Raw genomic sequence first — 17,990 nt, 5'->3', positions numbered from 1 at the left:
GCTAGCCTGTACAAGTCCTTCTCTCCTTCCTTTGTGTCTAACCTGTCATATAGCTCATCGTAAGCTTTCTGTTTGGCCTTTGCCACCTCTCTCTTCACTTTACGCTGCGCTTCCTTGTACTCCTGTCTACCTTCCTCAGTCCTTTCTACATCCCACTTCCTTTTAGCCAACCTCTTCCTCTGGACGCATTCCTGTACTTCCTCATTCCACCACCAAGTCTCTTTACCGTCTTTCCTCTTTCCAGATGACACACCTAGCACCTTCCTACCTGTTTCCCTGATAATCTCTGCTGTAGTTTCCCAGTCCTCTGGAAGCTCATCCTGACCACCCAGGACCTGCCTCAACTTCTGCCTAAATTCCTCACAAGTTTCTTCATTCTGTAGCTTCCACCACTTGGTCTTCTTTTCTGTTTTCCCTCTCTTCTTCTTCCTGACCTCCAGAGTCATCTTACACACCACCATGCGGTGCTGTCTGGCTACACTCTCTCCTACCACCACTTTGCAGTCATTAACCTCTCTCAAATGACCTCGTCTACATAGGATGTAGTCCACCTGAGTACTCCTACCTCCACTTCTGTATGTCACTCTATGTTCCTCTCTCTTCTGGAAGTAAGTGTTGACTACAGCCATTTCCATCCTCTTCGCAAAGTCCACCACCATCTGTCCCTCCAGATTCCTTTCCTTCACACCAAACCTGCCCATCACCTCCTCATCACCTCTGTTGCCCTCACCAACATGCCCATTAAAGTCTGCTCCAATAACAACTCTCTCTCCTCTGGGAAAACTCTCTATGACCTCATCCAACTCACTCCAGAATCTCTCCTTCACTTCTAACTCACAGCCAACCTGTGGCGCATACCCACTGACTACATTCACCATCACCCCTTCAATTTCTAACTTTAGGCTCATCATCCTGTCTGAGACTCTTTTCACCTCTAGAACACTGTTTACAAACTCCCCCTTCAGAATCACTCCTACCCCGTTTCTCTTCCTATCAACACCATGATAGAACAGTTTGTATCCTCCTCCAATACTACGTGCCTTGCTGCCCTTCCACCTTGTCTCCTGCACACACAGTACATCTACCTTCCTTCTCTCCATCATGTCTGCCAGCTCTCTGCCTTTCCCTGTCATTGTGCCAACGTTAAGAGTCCCTATTCTCAAACCTATGTTCCTGCCTTTTCCCTTCTCTCTCTGGCCACGGACCCTTCTGCCTCCCCTCTTTCTTCCACCAACAGTAGTCAAATTTCCACCGACACCCTGTAGGTTAACAGCATCGGTGGCGGTCGTTGTTAACCCGGGCCTCGACCGATCCGGTATGTCTAAAGTGTTGTGGATGATTCGCATGGTTATTTTGGCAATTTTTTTACGCCGGATGCCCTTCCTGACGCAACCCTCTCTATTTATCCGGGCTTGGGACCGGCACAGAAGTTACTGGCTTGCAACCCCTGTGGCTAGATTAAAATACAATAGCTGATTGCTAAACTAAATTAAACTAAACAGACTAAACTAAACTGGGAACCCCTGCCCTTAGACCCTCTTTCTCGATGAGGAAAAACTAACAAAAAAAGATTCTGATTCAAGAAGAAATGACAGAAAATTTGTTTTTTTGTCTGGCACAATGTCAGTTTTTACTAAAGTTTTCATTCATTCCTTAACCCATTTTTCTCTGCTTGGCATTGGATGGTTTACAAGAGATAACCATATTCTCGACAAAACCTTTTGCAGGCCATGGCTCGTGATGACATTTCCATTGTGTCTTGTCAAGGCTAGATCAGGCACACAAGATCATCTTTTTCCTATTGTGTGGCTAGGGTGAACATTGCCTTTGATGTGGATGTAGTCCTCTGTTCTGGGCCACACAAGGATAAGATGGTAAAGTGCAATAAACATGAACCTGGGCGTACAGAAAAAAATTGAAAAAAGTAAATCCTGAAGACTCTTTGGGGGTATAAGGTGAGGTGTGTTACAATTCTTTATTAACCATTGTGTTAACAGTTTCAAGTGTTTTGTTTTGTAGTGTGTTTAGTATGCTGTGTGTTTGTTAGTTTTGACGACAGCTTATTCATTGTGACCTCAAAGTTAGCTTTTGACTGAGGAGTCAAGTATTTGGTACTTTTAGCTTATATTTTGAAAATGTGTTTGGTGTTTGGTTAGATTAGTCTTAGGTTGCAGAGAATGAAAAACTGTAATGTCTCATCTATTATTGGCCTTTTTCTGTTCAGATTTGGTTCAGATGTGGTTTTCAAACCTCTATGAAACAGCATTTTAAACAGCTTTCTGGAATGTAGAGAGAAGAAATATAGTTTTTCTCTCAGCTAACAACTTTTCTTCATTAGAAATAGAAGCAGTGAGGAGAAATTAAAGGAATAGATGGAATTCTGGGTACATTTTTTTTTTAAATTAAAATCAATCAATACCACTGTCCTTAGGCATTTTTGTATTTAACTGGTTGTTGTACACGTGTATAATTTACACCAGGTACATCTCTTTCATGATTAATTAGGAAATTTTAGATTTTACTTCTACCAAAAGAAAATAAATCTTAATAAGGCATGTTGTCCACTGTGTGATTTTTCATGTCACCCAAAAAAAAAGATACTTTATAGAAACTGATGTTCAGCTGAAATGCATTACCAAGAAATTCAAAAAAGCTCCAGTTCACTATAAAAGAATCAGTTAATAAACACATTTGCCTGCGGTGGAAAGTTCTGGAGTTATTCATATAATTTTTGTCTTAAAGTGATGTTACTTGCATCAAGATATTTGTAGAAGCATACTTCTTTCCACACTTCCCCCACTGTTGACCTCCTGTGCAGATAAGCTGCTCCATTTTCGCAGTAACATTTTTTCTGAAGGTTTTGTTCCTTTTCTGGTTATGATTTGATTCAATTTACATTGCCCTCCTTAACTGAAGTCACTGAGAAATTTCAATGGCTATGTACGGTGGCCCAGAAGGGTCACAACACAACACACTAACTTTACACACAACACACTAACTTTACACACAACACACTAACTTTACACACAACACACTAACTTTACACACAACACATTAACTTTACACACAACACATTAACTTAACACACAACACATTAACTCACAACACAACACAATAACTCACAACACAACACAATAACTCACAACACAACACATTAACTCACAACACAACACAATAACTCACAACACAACACATTAACTCACAACACAACACATTAAGGCTACGTTCACACTGCAGGGCTTAATGCTCAATTCGGATTTTTTGAAAAAATCCGAATTGTTTGCTAGACCGTTCACATTTCCAAGTAAATCCGAACTTTTGTGATCTCCAGTGTGACCGTGACACGACCCAAACGAGACCCGCATGCGCAGAAGCCAGAAGAATACTCAACGGTGAACGACGTCACTTGTTTGCGGAGCAGATGTCAACAACAGTGTTGTCAAAAGCGGAGCTCTTTTTGTAATATTAAATTTATTTTCACGAAGGAGCAGCACAATTACAATCTTCTCATTTTAAGAAGGCAATGGAGTCGGGATCGTCTGTACCCACTGTTGTGGAATGGAAATGTGTATGTGTTGGGCCCGCGCGCCCCGTGTGTGTGTGCAAGCGCGTGCCGCGATAGAGAATAGGGGGGGGGGGGGGGCAGTGTGGGCGCGCATTCATGTTGTGTGTTACGGAGGACGGTAATAAAAGAAGGTTTCCCCCAAAATAAATGCTATGGACTCTTTATCAACCCGTTCTGGAGAATCTAAGGATCAGAACAGGGAGGAGGAGGAGGATCGCCTCGGGTCCCCTGCGCTTCTGAGCACGGTGACGGTCGGAAGGAGAGAAAGAAAAAAAAGTTATAGCTGTAAAGGTTCAACACCACGCTCTGCCATTTAGCTGGAAAATTTTTCAAAAACCGCCCAGTTGCACTAAGAGCCCTGGAGTTTGGCCTGAAAAGAGCGATCAGCCCAAATATTAATCCAATCGGGGATCTCGCTTCCCTTCCACTGACTGATCTCAGCAGCATCGTCCACCATGGTTGATGTTTACGTTCTCGTTCCCGCCTACTTTAACGCAAAATGATGACGTTTGTTGCGTGTCGATGACGTACTATTCGGAATCAAGTCGCCTGGCCGGTCAGACGGCGGTCGCAATTGAAAAGAACGGCTACAATTCGGATTCAGGACGGCAAACCCACGGGGCCTGGGTCGCAATTGAAAAGATCGGATCTGTGTCATTCAGACTGTCATGAAAAGATCGGAATTGGGCCACTTAGGGGCAAAAAATTCGGAATTGGGTCGTTTCAGCCTGCAGTGTGAACGTAGCCTAACTCATGGCCCAGAAGGGTCACAACACAACACATTAACTTACCTCACAACACATTAACTCACAACGGAAGTAAAGCAGCAATTGAAGTGCTTTTATTCTGAAATTTCTACTGGGCTGAGCAGCTAACTACCTAACAGAAAGTAATGTCACAGTGAGCTGTGGAGGGAGCTGCACACGCGCTCCTCTCCTCTCCTTTTTTCCGCTCTGTCCTCTCACACAGGCACGTGCAGTCCCCAACACACACGCACACACAGGACGGAGCGGGAAAAAGGAGAGGAGAGGAGCGCGCGTGCAGCGACAGAGGGGGGTGTCAGAGCGGAGGGAGGAGTGTGTGTTCATATTGTGTGTGTTTAGAGGAAGGAGAACCGTAGTAAAGACAAAGTTTCTGGCAACACTGCTGCTAGCTTCTCTTGTAGCAAAAACATGCTCCCTCCACAGCTCACTGTGACATTACTTTCTGTTAGGTAGTTAGCTGCTCAGCCCAGTAGAAATTTCAGAATAAAAGCACTTCAATTGCTGCTTTACTTCCGTTGTGAGTTAATGTGTTGTGAGGTAAGTTAATGTGTTGTGTTGTGACCCTTCTGGGCCATGAGTTAATGTGTTGTGTTGTGAGTTATTGTGTTGTGTTGTGAGTTAATGTGTTGTGTTGTGAGTTAATGTGTTGTGCTGTGAGTTATTGTGTTGTGTTGTGAGTTAATGTGTTGTGTTGTGAGCTATTGTGTTGTGTTGTGAGTTAATGTGTTGTGTGTTAAGTTAATGTGTTGTGTGTTAAGTTAATGTGTTGTGTGTAAAGTTAATGTGTTGTGTGTAAAGTTAGTGTGTTGTGTGTAAAGTTAGTGTGTTGTGTATAAAGTTAATGTGTTGTGTGTAAAGTTAATGTGTTGTGTGTGAAGTTAGTGTGTTGTGTATAAAGTTAATGTGTTGTGTTGTGACCCTTCTGGGCCACCGTAGCTATGCCCCTTTAGAGTAGCACACAGGCTGCCTTTTTATAGGTTTATTCACAATTACATTTTGTTCCAGTGCATTTTTCTCATTTTTATAGTACAACACAGATAAGTAAAATAAAACAGGATAAGATTGTTATTGTTGCAATTTTAGTGTTAATAAAAAAAGGCCTTCTAAAAAAAGTTTCTTCAGTGCAAATTGTGCCGAGTTGTGTGACGGAGGTTCTCTGAGAAAACAAATGTGTTTATTGTTTTTTGTCTGGTACACGTGTAATAGTGGAAAGAAAGACATTTTATTCTAAAAACAAAACTGGTTGTGGTGTTCCTTTTTACACAGGCAAAATAAACTTTGAATAGTGTGAAATCAGTCACTGTTACATTTCATTTAGCTTTTATTTTTCTAAAAAACTATTTAAATTCTACTCAGGATTTACCCTCCCACTCTGACTGTGGTACTATGCAACACAGCATAGCTTTTTATTATCAACCACAATGGGATTTACACCCCACCAGGTTTTGAGATAATGGGATTATATATTCATAATAAACAGTGCGAGGTTAAAATCTAAATATAGCAGGCTTTTGTTTATGGCTTTGCAAACCCCACCCCCACCCCCACCCCCCACCTTCCCAAACACACACGCAAATTCTTACAAACCACCCAAATTATCTTGTTTTTACTTGGTTGAATGCTATTAAGCATTGTTTTCCTGGTTCTCTTTGTTTATTATAGTATCTTCCACCATTTTTTGGCGCTCAACTCCTACAATTATTCAGCTATTTTAACCATTCAACTATTAAAATATTCAGCTCTTTTAGCTTTTTCCAGTTATGACTTTTGGTCTTTCAAATCCCTGAACTTTTCAAGATATTCCAGGATTTCCAGGAATTCTGCCTCCATTGAAAGACATGGGAAATCTTTGAAATAATTTACTTCTTTCTGTGACGCAGAAGCTCGCTGGTTCGATACACGGCGTTCGCATTTTTCAGAAACATATTACTTTTGTTATTGTACTGTTTTCACTTTATTTTAATAGATCAACGTCATTGGCTATCATTGATGCAGTGGAGGAAATCACAAATGCTCTGGACAAAAAGAAATATGCAGCTGGAATTTTCATTGACTTTATTTGACACTCTCAATCATGACATCCTACTTGACAAACTGGAAGTGTATGGGATACGAGGACTAGCGCTAACTTGGGTCAAAAGCTATTTAACGGGAAGAAAACAATTTGTCAAGATTGATGAATATACATCAGAAACCAAAGAGATAAGTTGTGGTGTCCCACAAGGATCAATTCTAGGCCCGCTGCTATTCAATATTTACATAAATGATATATTTAATGTTTCAAAGCTTATGAAACTCATATTATTTGCTGATGACACAAATATATTCTATTCTACAGACAATCAAAGGGAACTTATCAAGTTGGTGAACACAGAGTTAAACAAAATAAAATTATGGATGGATTACAACAAATTGTCTTTGAACCTAAATAAAACCAAAGTGATGTTTTTTGGAAACTACAATGCAAATAAAGAGCTCTCAATTGAAATAAATAATGTCTTTATTGAACGTGTTACAGAAATCAAATTCTTAGGGGTTTTTATCGATGACAAACTAAGTTGGAAGCCACACATCAGACACATACAAACTAAAGTCTCAAAAAGTATTTCAATCGTAAATAAATCTAAACATATATTAGGATACAACAGTAGATATTTATTGTACTGCTCTTTAATATTACCATATTTCACCTACTGTATAGAAATTTGGGGGAATAATTACAAGAGCTCACTATATCCTCTCTTTCTACTTCAAAAACGAGCCGTCAGAGTTGTACATAAAGCCGGATATCTTGATCATACAAACAATCTATTTTATCAATCAAGACTTTTAAAACTGCACGACCTTGTTGATTTTTACACTGCGCAACTTTTATACAGAGCCAGCTGGAAATTGTTACCATCCAACATCCAAAAACAGTTCTTAGAAAATGAAGGAGGCTACAGACTGAGGGGATGTAGGAACTTCAAGATCAAATTGATAAGAACCACAAAGAAAAGTTTCTGTGTGTCGGTGTGCGGCATTAAACTTTGGAACAGTTTAAGTAATGAGCTCAAACAATGTTCAAATATTCAAATATTCAAGAAAATGTATAAAGAATCTCTTATTTCAGGATATGAAGATAAGAGGATTTAAGGATCAACAGGTGATTGAATAATTCCAAATACATGTGTGAACTTGATTGTGGTGAAATAATCAAAGCTCTTTTAATTACAACCAATGAGTGTTACATTGTCTTCTTCTTTCTCTTTCGGCTTTTCCCATCAGGGGTCGCCACAGCGAATCATCCAAATTGTTGTGGATGATTCGCATGGTTATTTTGGCAATTTTTTACGCCGGATGCCCTTCCTGACGCAACCCTCTCTATTTATCCGGGCTTGGGACCGGCACAGAAGTTACTGGCTTGCAACCCCTGTGGCTAGATTAATGAGTGTTACATTGTAATGTGCAATAATGATTACTGAAATGTTTAAATTACAATCAATAAGCTATTGATTTTATTTACTTGATCTGCAATGTGTAGCAATAATTACTGGTGTGATGTTATCATGTGTTCTAATGATAATCAATTATTATTACATATCGGTATCGTTACTGTTTACTGAAATCATGAATGAATGTTTTCTGAAGATCATCAATCATTTCTAGGCACTGGATTTTGTTACTTGAAGAGAATCTATCTGATCAGAACCGGATTTAAAACACTGTAAAACTATCAAATGAATGAACTCAGTAGGGGTGGGATTATATAAGCTTGCTTCTTCCCACTCCTTTTCAAGCAATAAATCAAACTCTACTTATAATTCAGTTAATGATCACTGTATTTAATTAAGCAAATGTGACTTAAGTGACGTTTTTGTTTTGTTTTCTGTCTTTTTAATCTATGCATTTCATCATTTCTGTAATGAGTTTGATAAATATGTGTAATTTTTTTTTTTATTGCTTTGACTACAATGCTTGAAATAAATCAATAAATCAAATCAAATCAAATCAAATTTATGGTCAACTTTGATCATTTCTTTATGTAATTTTCCCCCCTGCCAATTATTACCCTTTAAGTTTCATTTTTCTTTTAGCAATATAGCATTCAATCCTGCATTTTCTACTGGAAATGCAGCGGCTTTTAGTTTTCTATTCTTTTTTAAGGATGTTTTAGAACTATGAACAAAAATCCACACCAAAACAAGCAGCAACAACAATTTGGCACAGTAAAGACCCTCCACTGCTCATCTCACAAATGGATAATACAAAAGTTGGCACAATTTGGAAAAGCACTTAATTTTAACAGTAGAAGACAAATTTCCAAAAATTTCAGAGTACCTGTGTTATTTTTCTAAATTACTTAGATTGTAAGATATTATTTATATTGTACATATGGTGTGTATAGATGTCATACACAGAAATCTATATCCATTACCATTTCTGTGGTAAACCTAAATTACCTTACCTCATCCAACCACTGTCTTTCAGACATGATTTTATAGATATTTGATACCATTTTAGAGTCCTGCCTCTTTTCCCTACTAGCATATTATTTAAAAACTTTAATTGGCTTGTACACAAACTGTCAGGAACTGGTGGTGTAGGACCTACAATGCAGGAGACCAGGCTTTGTGGCAAAAACTGAAACATTTAATAAATAAACTGAAACATGACAAATAAAAAAAAAAAAAAACATGCAGAAACAACAAAGGGTGACAAAGCCAAGCAGATGACCTGCCAATGAAAAACTGAAAACCAGAGACTTAAAACACCCAGAGTGTCATTAGACAGCTGTGAATGATTAGCAACCAAACCTGGTGCGGCTGATGGAGAGAAAATAGAACATGTCCAAAACCAAGAAGACAACTGAAAAACCAAATTATAGTAAAAAATCCTCACACAAACAGAATTACATAGTATTGTATTGCACTCAGAGGCACATACAGAAGTAAATTGTCAAATCTGATAACAGATTTCTGTTATTTTAACCTCTAAAGTTGTTGATCAATGTGAAGTTCCACTTGAAGTTCTATCTGTGTGTGTGTTCTCTTGTGTGATGTGTAGCATAAGTAAATCACTAATTTAAGTGCCTGTGCAAGTTTTGATTTCACACAATGCAAGGTATGGATTAACAATAGGTCTATAGGAAATGATTGTGTCTTGAATACACAAACACTCTTCTACTAAGCAGTCTCTTTTATAACTACAGCTACTTCTATTTATTCACCCCCCCCCAGAGACGCATGAAAATACTCATCAGATAGTATGAGAGCAACTCAGCTATTTCTGTTAATAGAGAACTGTAACTACAACAAACATCATCCATCCATATTCATTTCCTATTTTTTTCCTGCAAATGTCCATTTAACACTGTGTTCAAAATAACCTCAAAATAATAGATTGATTTGTCTTCTTAAAATATTTAGTCCAACCACTACCCATTTTAAAATAACCAAAATACTTTAAGTTCCATTCTAATCATCTTTTGATCTATTCTAAAAGCATTCCCAGTGGTCTTTTAACCATGACCATGCTTTTTTTGAGACAATTTAAAACACCTGTGTTGTTTCTTGGACAAAGTTTCTGCAGAGCGGCAGGAGCTCATTAGAACTTCGCCCTGCATTGTGGGCATTGCTTTGTTTACACTCCGCCCAGCTATCTTATGCCCCTCACACCCCTAAACCAACATTAGCGCTACAACAAAAGTGGCGAGCAATATTGGTGCTATCCAGCAGTACAGTTTTGAGCCAGATGTGAGCTCAAAGACGTACATGGATCCATTTGTCTGGAAGTGGATCCATCAGAATGGAGCGGCCAAATGTGGCCGGTTGACTGTGGTAGCTGTGTTATTGCATTTTCCAACAGCATTTTTTCATCTGTTCCTTATTAGAATAAAGAAATACTCAGAAATGCAGTGTTGATCTCAATTTTCTTTATGTCCTCCCTCATGAGAAAAATTCCATGAGAACATATTTAAAAAAAAACAACAACATGATTTTCATCAGTCTGGGTATTTAAAATAACATTCCCTGTCATCCCGTTTTCAGTCCATTCTTTGACTTCTATTTGTTTTAATGGCATCACAAATCCCTGAATATAACATAACCCTAGTTCTTGTGGTTTCAGATAACTACAAACAGGAAAGACTTATTAAAAAAAATGAACTATATTATTTTAAACAAGAGGTTATCACACAAAGATCTACAGCTTGACTGACCATGCAAACTCTTGCTTTAGTGTAAACCAACAACTGTCTTTAATAGGATGGAGAAAAAAAATCCACCAGCTGAAGTCTATAATCATCACTAATAGACACTTATAAGGCCAGAAAAAGCCAAGACTTTTAGACTGACCAGCATTTAGAGAACATTTGTATGTAGCCATGCTATTATCCAAAACAAAGCAGCGACCCAGACTTTTATACAGGGTGATGCTCCATCATTAACTCAAACAGGAAGGCGGTAATTTGAGTCACTTCCATTATATATATATATATATATATATATATATATATATATATATATATATATTTTTTTCCTTTTCTAATTAAAAAAAAGAACTTTAACACAATACTACTTACTTGACATATTATTGGTCCATTGGTCCATGATCCATCTTAAAGAGTTTTACAATGTAAAATCAAATTAGAATAAACCATCATAGAAATGCAGTGAGGAATGGATGAACGCTTTGTTGTTTGTTTGTTTTTTCTGTAGTTTGCTCAAGATAAAAACTTGAAAGATGGGCCTAGTTCTACCAGGAGTGGGGGTCATTGTGCCATCAGGTAAAACAAACCAACAGCAATAAGTGCTTTATAATTTCTGGGTAAAAGTGAATTGTAAATCTGCCACTGTCTCTGAAGCACAATGTTTAGCTACAGTCATCAAGTGCCATTGAGATTCTGCCTGTCGGTCCTGTACTTGCATAACTTTAACATCCTGTTTTATTATTTTTTAACTTTGACATCGTATTAAATCTAATCTGTGGAGCCCAGAATCTAAACATGTGCACTGTTGAATAAAGCAAAGTGAAGCGCAAATGACATTTTTTTTAAACTGCAAAACTTTAATAGCTTATTGCAACTGCTAACGCATTTAATTTGAATATGGTTTTTTTAATTGTATTTATTCTGGTTACATGTTGATTATACGGTTTTTGGGTGTTTTTAAGTTTTCATAAGGTCTAAGCTTCAGACACATGAAGGAGCCATTCTTAGATCTTCCTCTCACCTACAAACAGGGGGCTGTTTAGCTGCAGATGAATGAGTCCATCAGCAGGGGCGTCCTGTGTCTCTGCGGGGAAATTGTCGACACGCAGCGATGCCTCCTTCACATTTCGCTCAGCCCGAACGGTGTGCCACCGGTCATCGTTCAGCCGGAGGCTCGTCTTCACTCGCACCTCCACAGGTCCATTCCCCACATCGAAAAAGAAGACGACCTCAGAAGAAGCTGAGAAGGAGTATTTTATTTTAGACAAGAATGACTGATCACAAGAATCAACACCATCAGAGCATTGCTTAAAGATTAAACAAGCTGTCATAGTTTAAAGCCTAGTTAAAAGAAAAAGACATTTGAAATAAACAAATTACTTTTTACTATAACTAATACATTATAACTAAAAATGTCTTTTTTTTATTATTTTGCTTTAAGATGTTCAACGTCTCCATATTTTCACCATTTAAGCACCACATGTTCATAAGGGTGGTATTAGATCCACTACAAAAGCCCACAAGTAACTTTTCTTTATAGATAGACTGTGAGATCATGTAGCATCTTTCTTCAACTGCCCCCAGAGAAAGTGTTGCTATTCAAGACAGTATGAGCACGACCTTTTTAATTCCGTCATTTAGAAGACACTTATCTAAAGTGACTTGCAAAGAGGGAAACTGGAAGCTCCGGAAGGCAGCGGAAGACATTGCAATAGCACTAGAAAATGAAAAATGAGACAATGATAAATTGCAATCACAAATGGTTTCAGGGAGAGATGCCATGCTCTAATAGCTGCAGATCAGCAGCTGAGAATATGCGGTCAGGTGGTGAGGTGTTTATGTGAGGAACAAACGTGCGATTCAGGCTGTTAATGATTACATTTTTAAAGATGGTGCAGACCCAGAGACCCTTCTGCAGGACAGGAAAAATAACCCAAAATTAAGCTGATAAAACCTGCTGCCTTTGTAGTCATAGATAAAGTTTGGATAAACAACACCAAACAATCCACTCATAGAATCCGTCACATTACTGTTTTCTCAGAGGTCAACCATAAATTTGTGTTACAATATGATATAAGATAGATCAAGTTAAGGGAATTAGTGTAACAGGAGGAAAAAAAGCTGCCAATAGTGAAAAAATTAAAGAGAAAAATAATTATTTACACATACAACTTCTTCCAATCTCATTGAATAATGGTTAGATTACTGGTTTACTCTTTGTTTATTATGTCGGTCTACTTGGATGCAACACTTGTGTTTTTTTGTTTTTTTAATAAAAAATGATGAATGCGCTTTAAAAGATTTTATCCGAAATTTCTGTAACATTTATAATAAGCACCTGCTTTTCGGGGATCTTGTTTAAACAATTACAGATTGTTCCATTCTTCAATAAAGTCATGAGTCAGTTTGGTTCCTCCATCATCGTATGTTGGCAGAGGTGAAAAATTCACTTCCTGTCACTATGCCATCTGTTGGAGGCACAGACTGGCAGCTGGACACAGAAGTGTGATCATTTAGAAAGGAGCCCAGGTTCTGACTCATTTCTTTAAGTGTAGCGTGTGTGTGTGGGTTTAGGCGGGTAAATGTTCCAGCAGTGATGTAGGGTATAAAGATGTTTATACTCAAACATAATCTCCTTGACAGTTTAGCAATGTGGAAACAACTGCTGGACTATTTGAAATCACACCTAATATTTAACATCCAGCCATAAGTCACAGTTAAGCATTTTTTCCCAGGAAATTCCTGTTTTAAAAATCCACTGCAATGAAAGATGTGTTTTTGGTATTTTAACATGTTCTTGTTGCATTTTTTTCTCATAATAGAGGACATTTATAAAGAGAATTAAGCTTAAAATTCCATTTCTGAGTATTTCTTTATTTAAATTTTGGTGAATCAGGTATCAGATGAAAAAATCCCATTTGAAAAAGTTTGTAGCTGTGACTAAGCAGGGAGGTTGGAGCTGCTACAGTCGGCAGGTGACAAGCTCCCTGCTCCGCTCCATTCTGATGCATCTACTTGCAAATATATCCAAGTACGTCTTCATTTGGCTCAGCCTCAGCTAGATAGCTCCAATATTTCTCACTATTTTTTTGCACCACTAAAGTTAGGTTAAGGTTGTGAGAGTCTGTAAGCTAGCAGAAGACAGTGTAAAAAATGACAGAATGACTGTTCTTTGTTTATTTTCCTTGTTTTTTCAGGCTTTTCAGGTTTTTTCAATTTTTTTGTTATTGAAGTACTATACTGAATATGTATCCTTAAATATCTTTTCAATATATTTATAACCATTTTAATAATATGCTGCAATTATATTTTGTCTAACTGTTGACACCAAGAGGGAAAGGAGGGATTGTCATCATTTGTTCTGTTTTGTGTCATTATGGTAAAAAATGTAATAGACATTAAAAAAGACGGTTAGTGAGGTGGGCTTATTAAAAGACCACCTGGAACACTTTTTGCAATAGATCAAAATATGAATGATAACTTATTTAAAAAAAAGAAGACATAACAGTCTTAAGTGCACATCATTTTTGTACAGTCTGAATATTTAGTGACTTTGATCAATGTGGAAAATGTCTATTTCGGCCAGATTTTATGAACAGCATTACATTTTTATTTTAAATCGGATCTAAACATCAAACAGATCTTTAAGGTAAAAGTCCTACAAACAGTAAATGGCCATATTCTTCTGCAGTACTGTACTTGCATATATTTGCACAGATTTGTATTTAAGTCTAGTCAGAAGAAGAGCTTACCTGAATTTGGACTGATTGAAAATATGCATTGTTTCATTTAGAAACGTCTTGCTTTGGCTATATTTAGAATAATAACACCCTGCAGACATATGAACTCCAGTTGTTATAACAACTACAACAGCGTTCAGTGATGATAGACATTAAAAAGGCTTGCCAAGCAGTGTCTGATTGATTGTATGAGAGAGCCTTTGCGACAGAAACGTGTTCTGCATGAGCAAAATTGAAAAGAAAGAGCTTTGAAATTGACGTTATACTCAGCAAACCAACATAGGATAATAATCCAGCAATGTTAGAAGAGAATTGGCTATGGAATATAATGACAAAATGTTTTTTTTATCCGATTCTCTTCTAGCTGACATGCTATTTCTATCAGCTGGTTATTTACTTTTTGATAGTACACTAACTACTCTTAAAGTTACATAGTTCCTGAAAACCATAACATCTGTGTGTGTCTGTGGATTTATATGGGATCATATCCACTAATCAAAAACCAGGCAGGATAACAACAAATAGTGCGACCTGAATAGATGATATATTCACAAACTGCCTAGAAAACAGAAGAAAAAGTGGATTACTGATGACTAACATCAGTGACCACCTTCCAATATTTGCAAACTATGAATGTGTTCATAGGGAAATTAAAAAAAAGGCAAAATGTTTACAGAAGAAAACTAACAGAGGAATCAATGCATTTAAATCAGAACTACAAGCACAAACTTGTGAAACAACACATCATGCCCTCATGGAACAAATCCTTTTACAGTGGATTTCTATTTCTTTCTCTTGCTAAAGAGCACTTACTCACACACAAGGCTTCACTCTAAAAGGTGGTGTGAACATCTGCTACTTCAATTAGTGATGCGACTGAAATACGTTTAAGAGCCTCTTGACATGTCACATTTTCTGAGAATTTTTTTTCCTTTACTAAACCAGAGCTGGTAAAGGAAGCATCATTTTTGTGTCCCAAATGGTCTTCCACGGTTGCCCATTGGATTTTGGGTTGCAATAAATAGGTTAGTAATTCCATTGAAATATACAGTACAGACCAAAAGTTTGGACACACCTTCTTATTCATTTGAATGACAAGGTGTGTCCAAACTTTAGGCCTGTACTGTATATATTCTAAACAAATAGACAGTAAGGCAATCAAAATCATGGTAAAACTACAAAAATAAATGAATAAAATAAAAATTATACTTCCTAGGTGAAAACACAGGAAGTCAACTTTTGCAAAAAAATAAGCGTAATGCATGTCAAAGCATATTTCCATATCGACCTGATTTTATAGAAGCATACAAAAACATAAAATATTACTTTTTGGACAAACAATTTTTTCCCAATATTCCAACACGCAGTTTTTTGTGCTCTTTTGAGTGGGTGGGGGGTGAATGTTTTGGGCTCCCATCATATTCTGCTTTTCAGACTGCTAGCTAAGCAAATTTGTGAATATTTAATAGAATAACACAAAGTTTTTTTAGAAGCAACACAAGTAACTAGCTTATCTGGTGCTGCAGGGATATAATGGATGCTGTCATGAACCCCTCCCACACCTCAATACAAAAAAAAGAAAAGAAAAAGCGTTGCATACACTCTCACAAACAGCTTCTCTCTGAGCAGGTGTTAATCCCCCATTAAATCAGTTTGGATTTGTCCCCAGTTCCTATGCTGATGCACAATACTAAAAATAAAACTAATAAAAACATTCAAGTCGACATGCTGTTATTTTATTTTAAATTTGTTCCACTTCATTGTATTGGAAATTTCATGACTCAAGCATCCCTGATGCAGCTGGATGTTTAAGGTGTTGATCTTTACTGATTGCAAAAGCCAGCAAGTTTAAATAAAAATATTAAAATAAAAAGTTAAGTATATTAAATATACCAACAAAAATCTTTAAAGTATGGTAAGTGTAGGAGACCAACTTTTGGATTTGTTTGGAAACAAACATGAATCTTCCAACAGTCACAACTTGGCAGCTTTTTTGATAAACTGCATTTAGAAAAATCAAGCAACAAAATGAAAAAGAATTATTTCATTCATTTAAAGTAAAGATTTAAATCAAAAGTTCAAGACTTCATTTTGCCAAACACATGCCAGTACAAATTTATATTGGAACTTACAAGCAAGTTCAATTCGGATGAAGTCCTTGATGCCCAAATTTTCAAGAAAGACCCCAGAGGAGGATGTGGTTTTAAACAGAAAGGAAATATCGACATTTAGCTCTCCGTGAAAAGTTGGAAAATGAAGATATGAAGTCTCCTTGTCAAAAAATGCAGCATTCCAGAAGTTCTCTGCAAGAGAAAGAAAAAAAAAGAGCTTGTAATACCTGTTATGAAGGACATGTAATGAAAGCACAGTAGTAAACAAATGAAGCAATTGTTCATCTAATTAGTAGAGAACAAAAGCACAACTGCATCCTTGTTAACTCATTTATGTCCATTAGTTTTGTCCCATTCAGTTGGATATTAATTAAAACTAAAGCTTAAATTACAAACAAGTGAACAAAATGAAATTATATTATTAATGTATCAAATTCACTTACAGTATTGATTTATTTTTCAAAACACGTGAAAGTCGTATTGTAGCTGTAGTGTGCTAATTTGCTGCAATTGACTATTTTAAAGTGGCAAACAGCCTCCTAAATTCCTAAATGCAAATATTTCCAAACACGTCAAGGTTTTTTCTTGTTTGTTTGTTTTTTACAAAAAAGGTGTAGAGAACTGTCGGACATGACTAAAGCTTAGTGAAGTTGGCTTACTGTCTCCATGACAACGAAGGATTCCCACCCTATAGGCACCCTCTGACCCCGACCGCTGAATGTCACCTAGCACCAGTGATCTGACTGGGAGGTTCTCTTTCTGGGTGATGAGGCCTGAGTCATCAGTCCTGGAGTGCAAAGTGATTAAAAAAGAAAAAAAAAAGCATTTGCAGTTTTTTTCTTGAGGTTTTACTGCAAAGAGGGCCTTAGATTTTCAGGCAGCAGCATCAGGATTCTTTTTTTTTAGTGCAAATGCTGATTGCAGAAGAGGTTTCAAAATTAAGAATGCTGACCTAAATACCGCAGATGAATAAAATCATAGAGGATTGGATATGTAACTGCACTTGGGCTTGTCATATGCATTTAACTCAGATATATTTTATTCAGTGATTTATGCTTAACAAAGAATTCCATTTGTAGTTACATAAACCCGTTTGCTGTTATAGACGTCTTAACCTTAAACTAAAATGGAAATTATTTATGTTGATGTTTTGATGCATTATATTCAAATTTTTAGCCATTTAAAATGTTTTTTGTTCCACTCCCATTTATAATAAACTGGTAGTGGAAAAACGTTTTGCCGGTTTCAGAATCACAGCTCAGAATAACATTTTTCATAATTCCATGATATTTAAACATCTTCCTGGATTGTGTTTGGACGTTTATTGCAGTGTATTTAGCTGATTTTGATTCATTTATTTAACATTTATTTATTTATTTTTGACTGCACCTTTGTCCTTTTACTTTTACTTCACTCTTTACTGGGCTGAAAACTTTTACGTATTTCAGCAAGAAGCAGGAATACCTTCAACAAATCAATCTTTTGCAGGGCTACAAGCAACCTCGCCCCAAGGGAACAAAAGTATCTGATTTTGTTTTGGTGTAAATGTTGAGTCATAAATGCCTTTTATACAATATTGAAATAAAAGTCGAATTCTTCTGGCCAAAAACAAAATAATCC

The 17,990-nt window shown here is 37.0% G+C and overlaps 1 protein-coding gene across 8 annotated transcripts in view; it reads right to left on the bottom strand.

The window, feature by feature from the left end:
* LOC105357257 (contactin-associated protein-like 4) overlaps nucleotides 1-17,990 on the bottom strand; it is a 137,580-nt gene that overhangs the window by 20,939 nt on the left and 98,651 nt on the right. For all 8 annotated transcript variants that reach the window (XM_078946058.1, XM_078946056.1, XM_078946060.1 and 5 more), the window contains 3 exons: nucleotides 17,030-17,157; nucleotides 16,392-16,562; nucleotides 11,541-11,759 (listed from right to left, as the gene is read on the bottom strand). In XM_078946058.1, the coding sequence (XP_078802184.1) occupies nucleotides 11,541-11,759; nucleotides 16,392-16,562; nucleotides 17,030-17,157 (518 nt within the window). The remainder of the gene's footprint in view (nucleotides 1-11,540; nucleotides 11,760-16,391; nucleotides 16,563-17,029; nucleotides 17,158-17,990) is intronic.

The sequence above is a fragment of the Oryzias latipes genome, chromosome 4, assembly GCF_053564925.1.
Source record: "Oryzias latipes strain Hd-rR chromosome 4, Olatipes_Hd-rR_3.1".
NCBI lineage: Eukaryota > Metazoa > Chordata > Actinopteri > Beloniformes > Adrianichthyidae > Oryzias > Oryzias latipes.
Note: the sequence above shows the minus strand (reverse complement) of the source record. Positions and strands in the feature narration are given on the sequence as shown.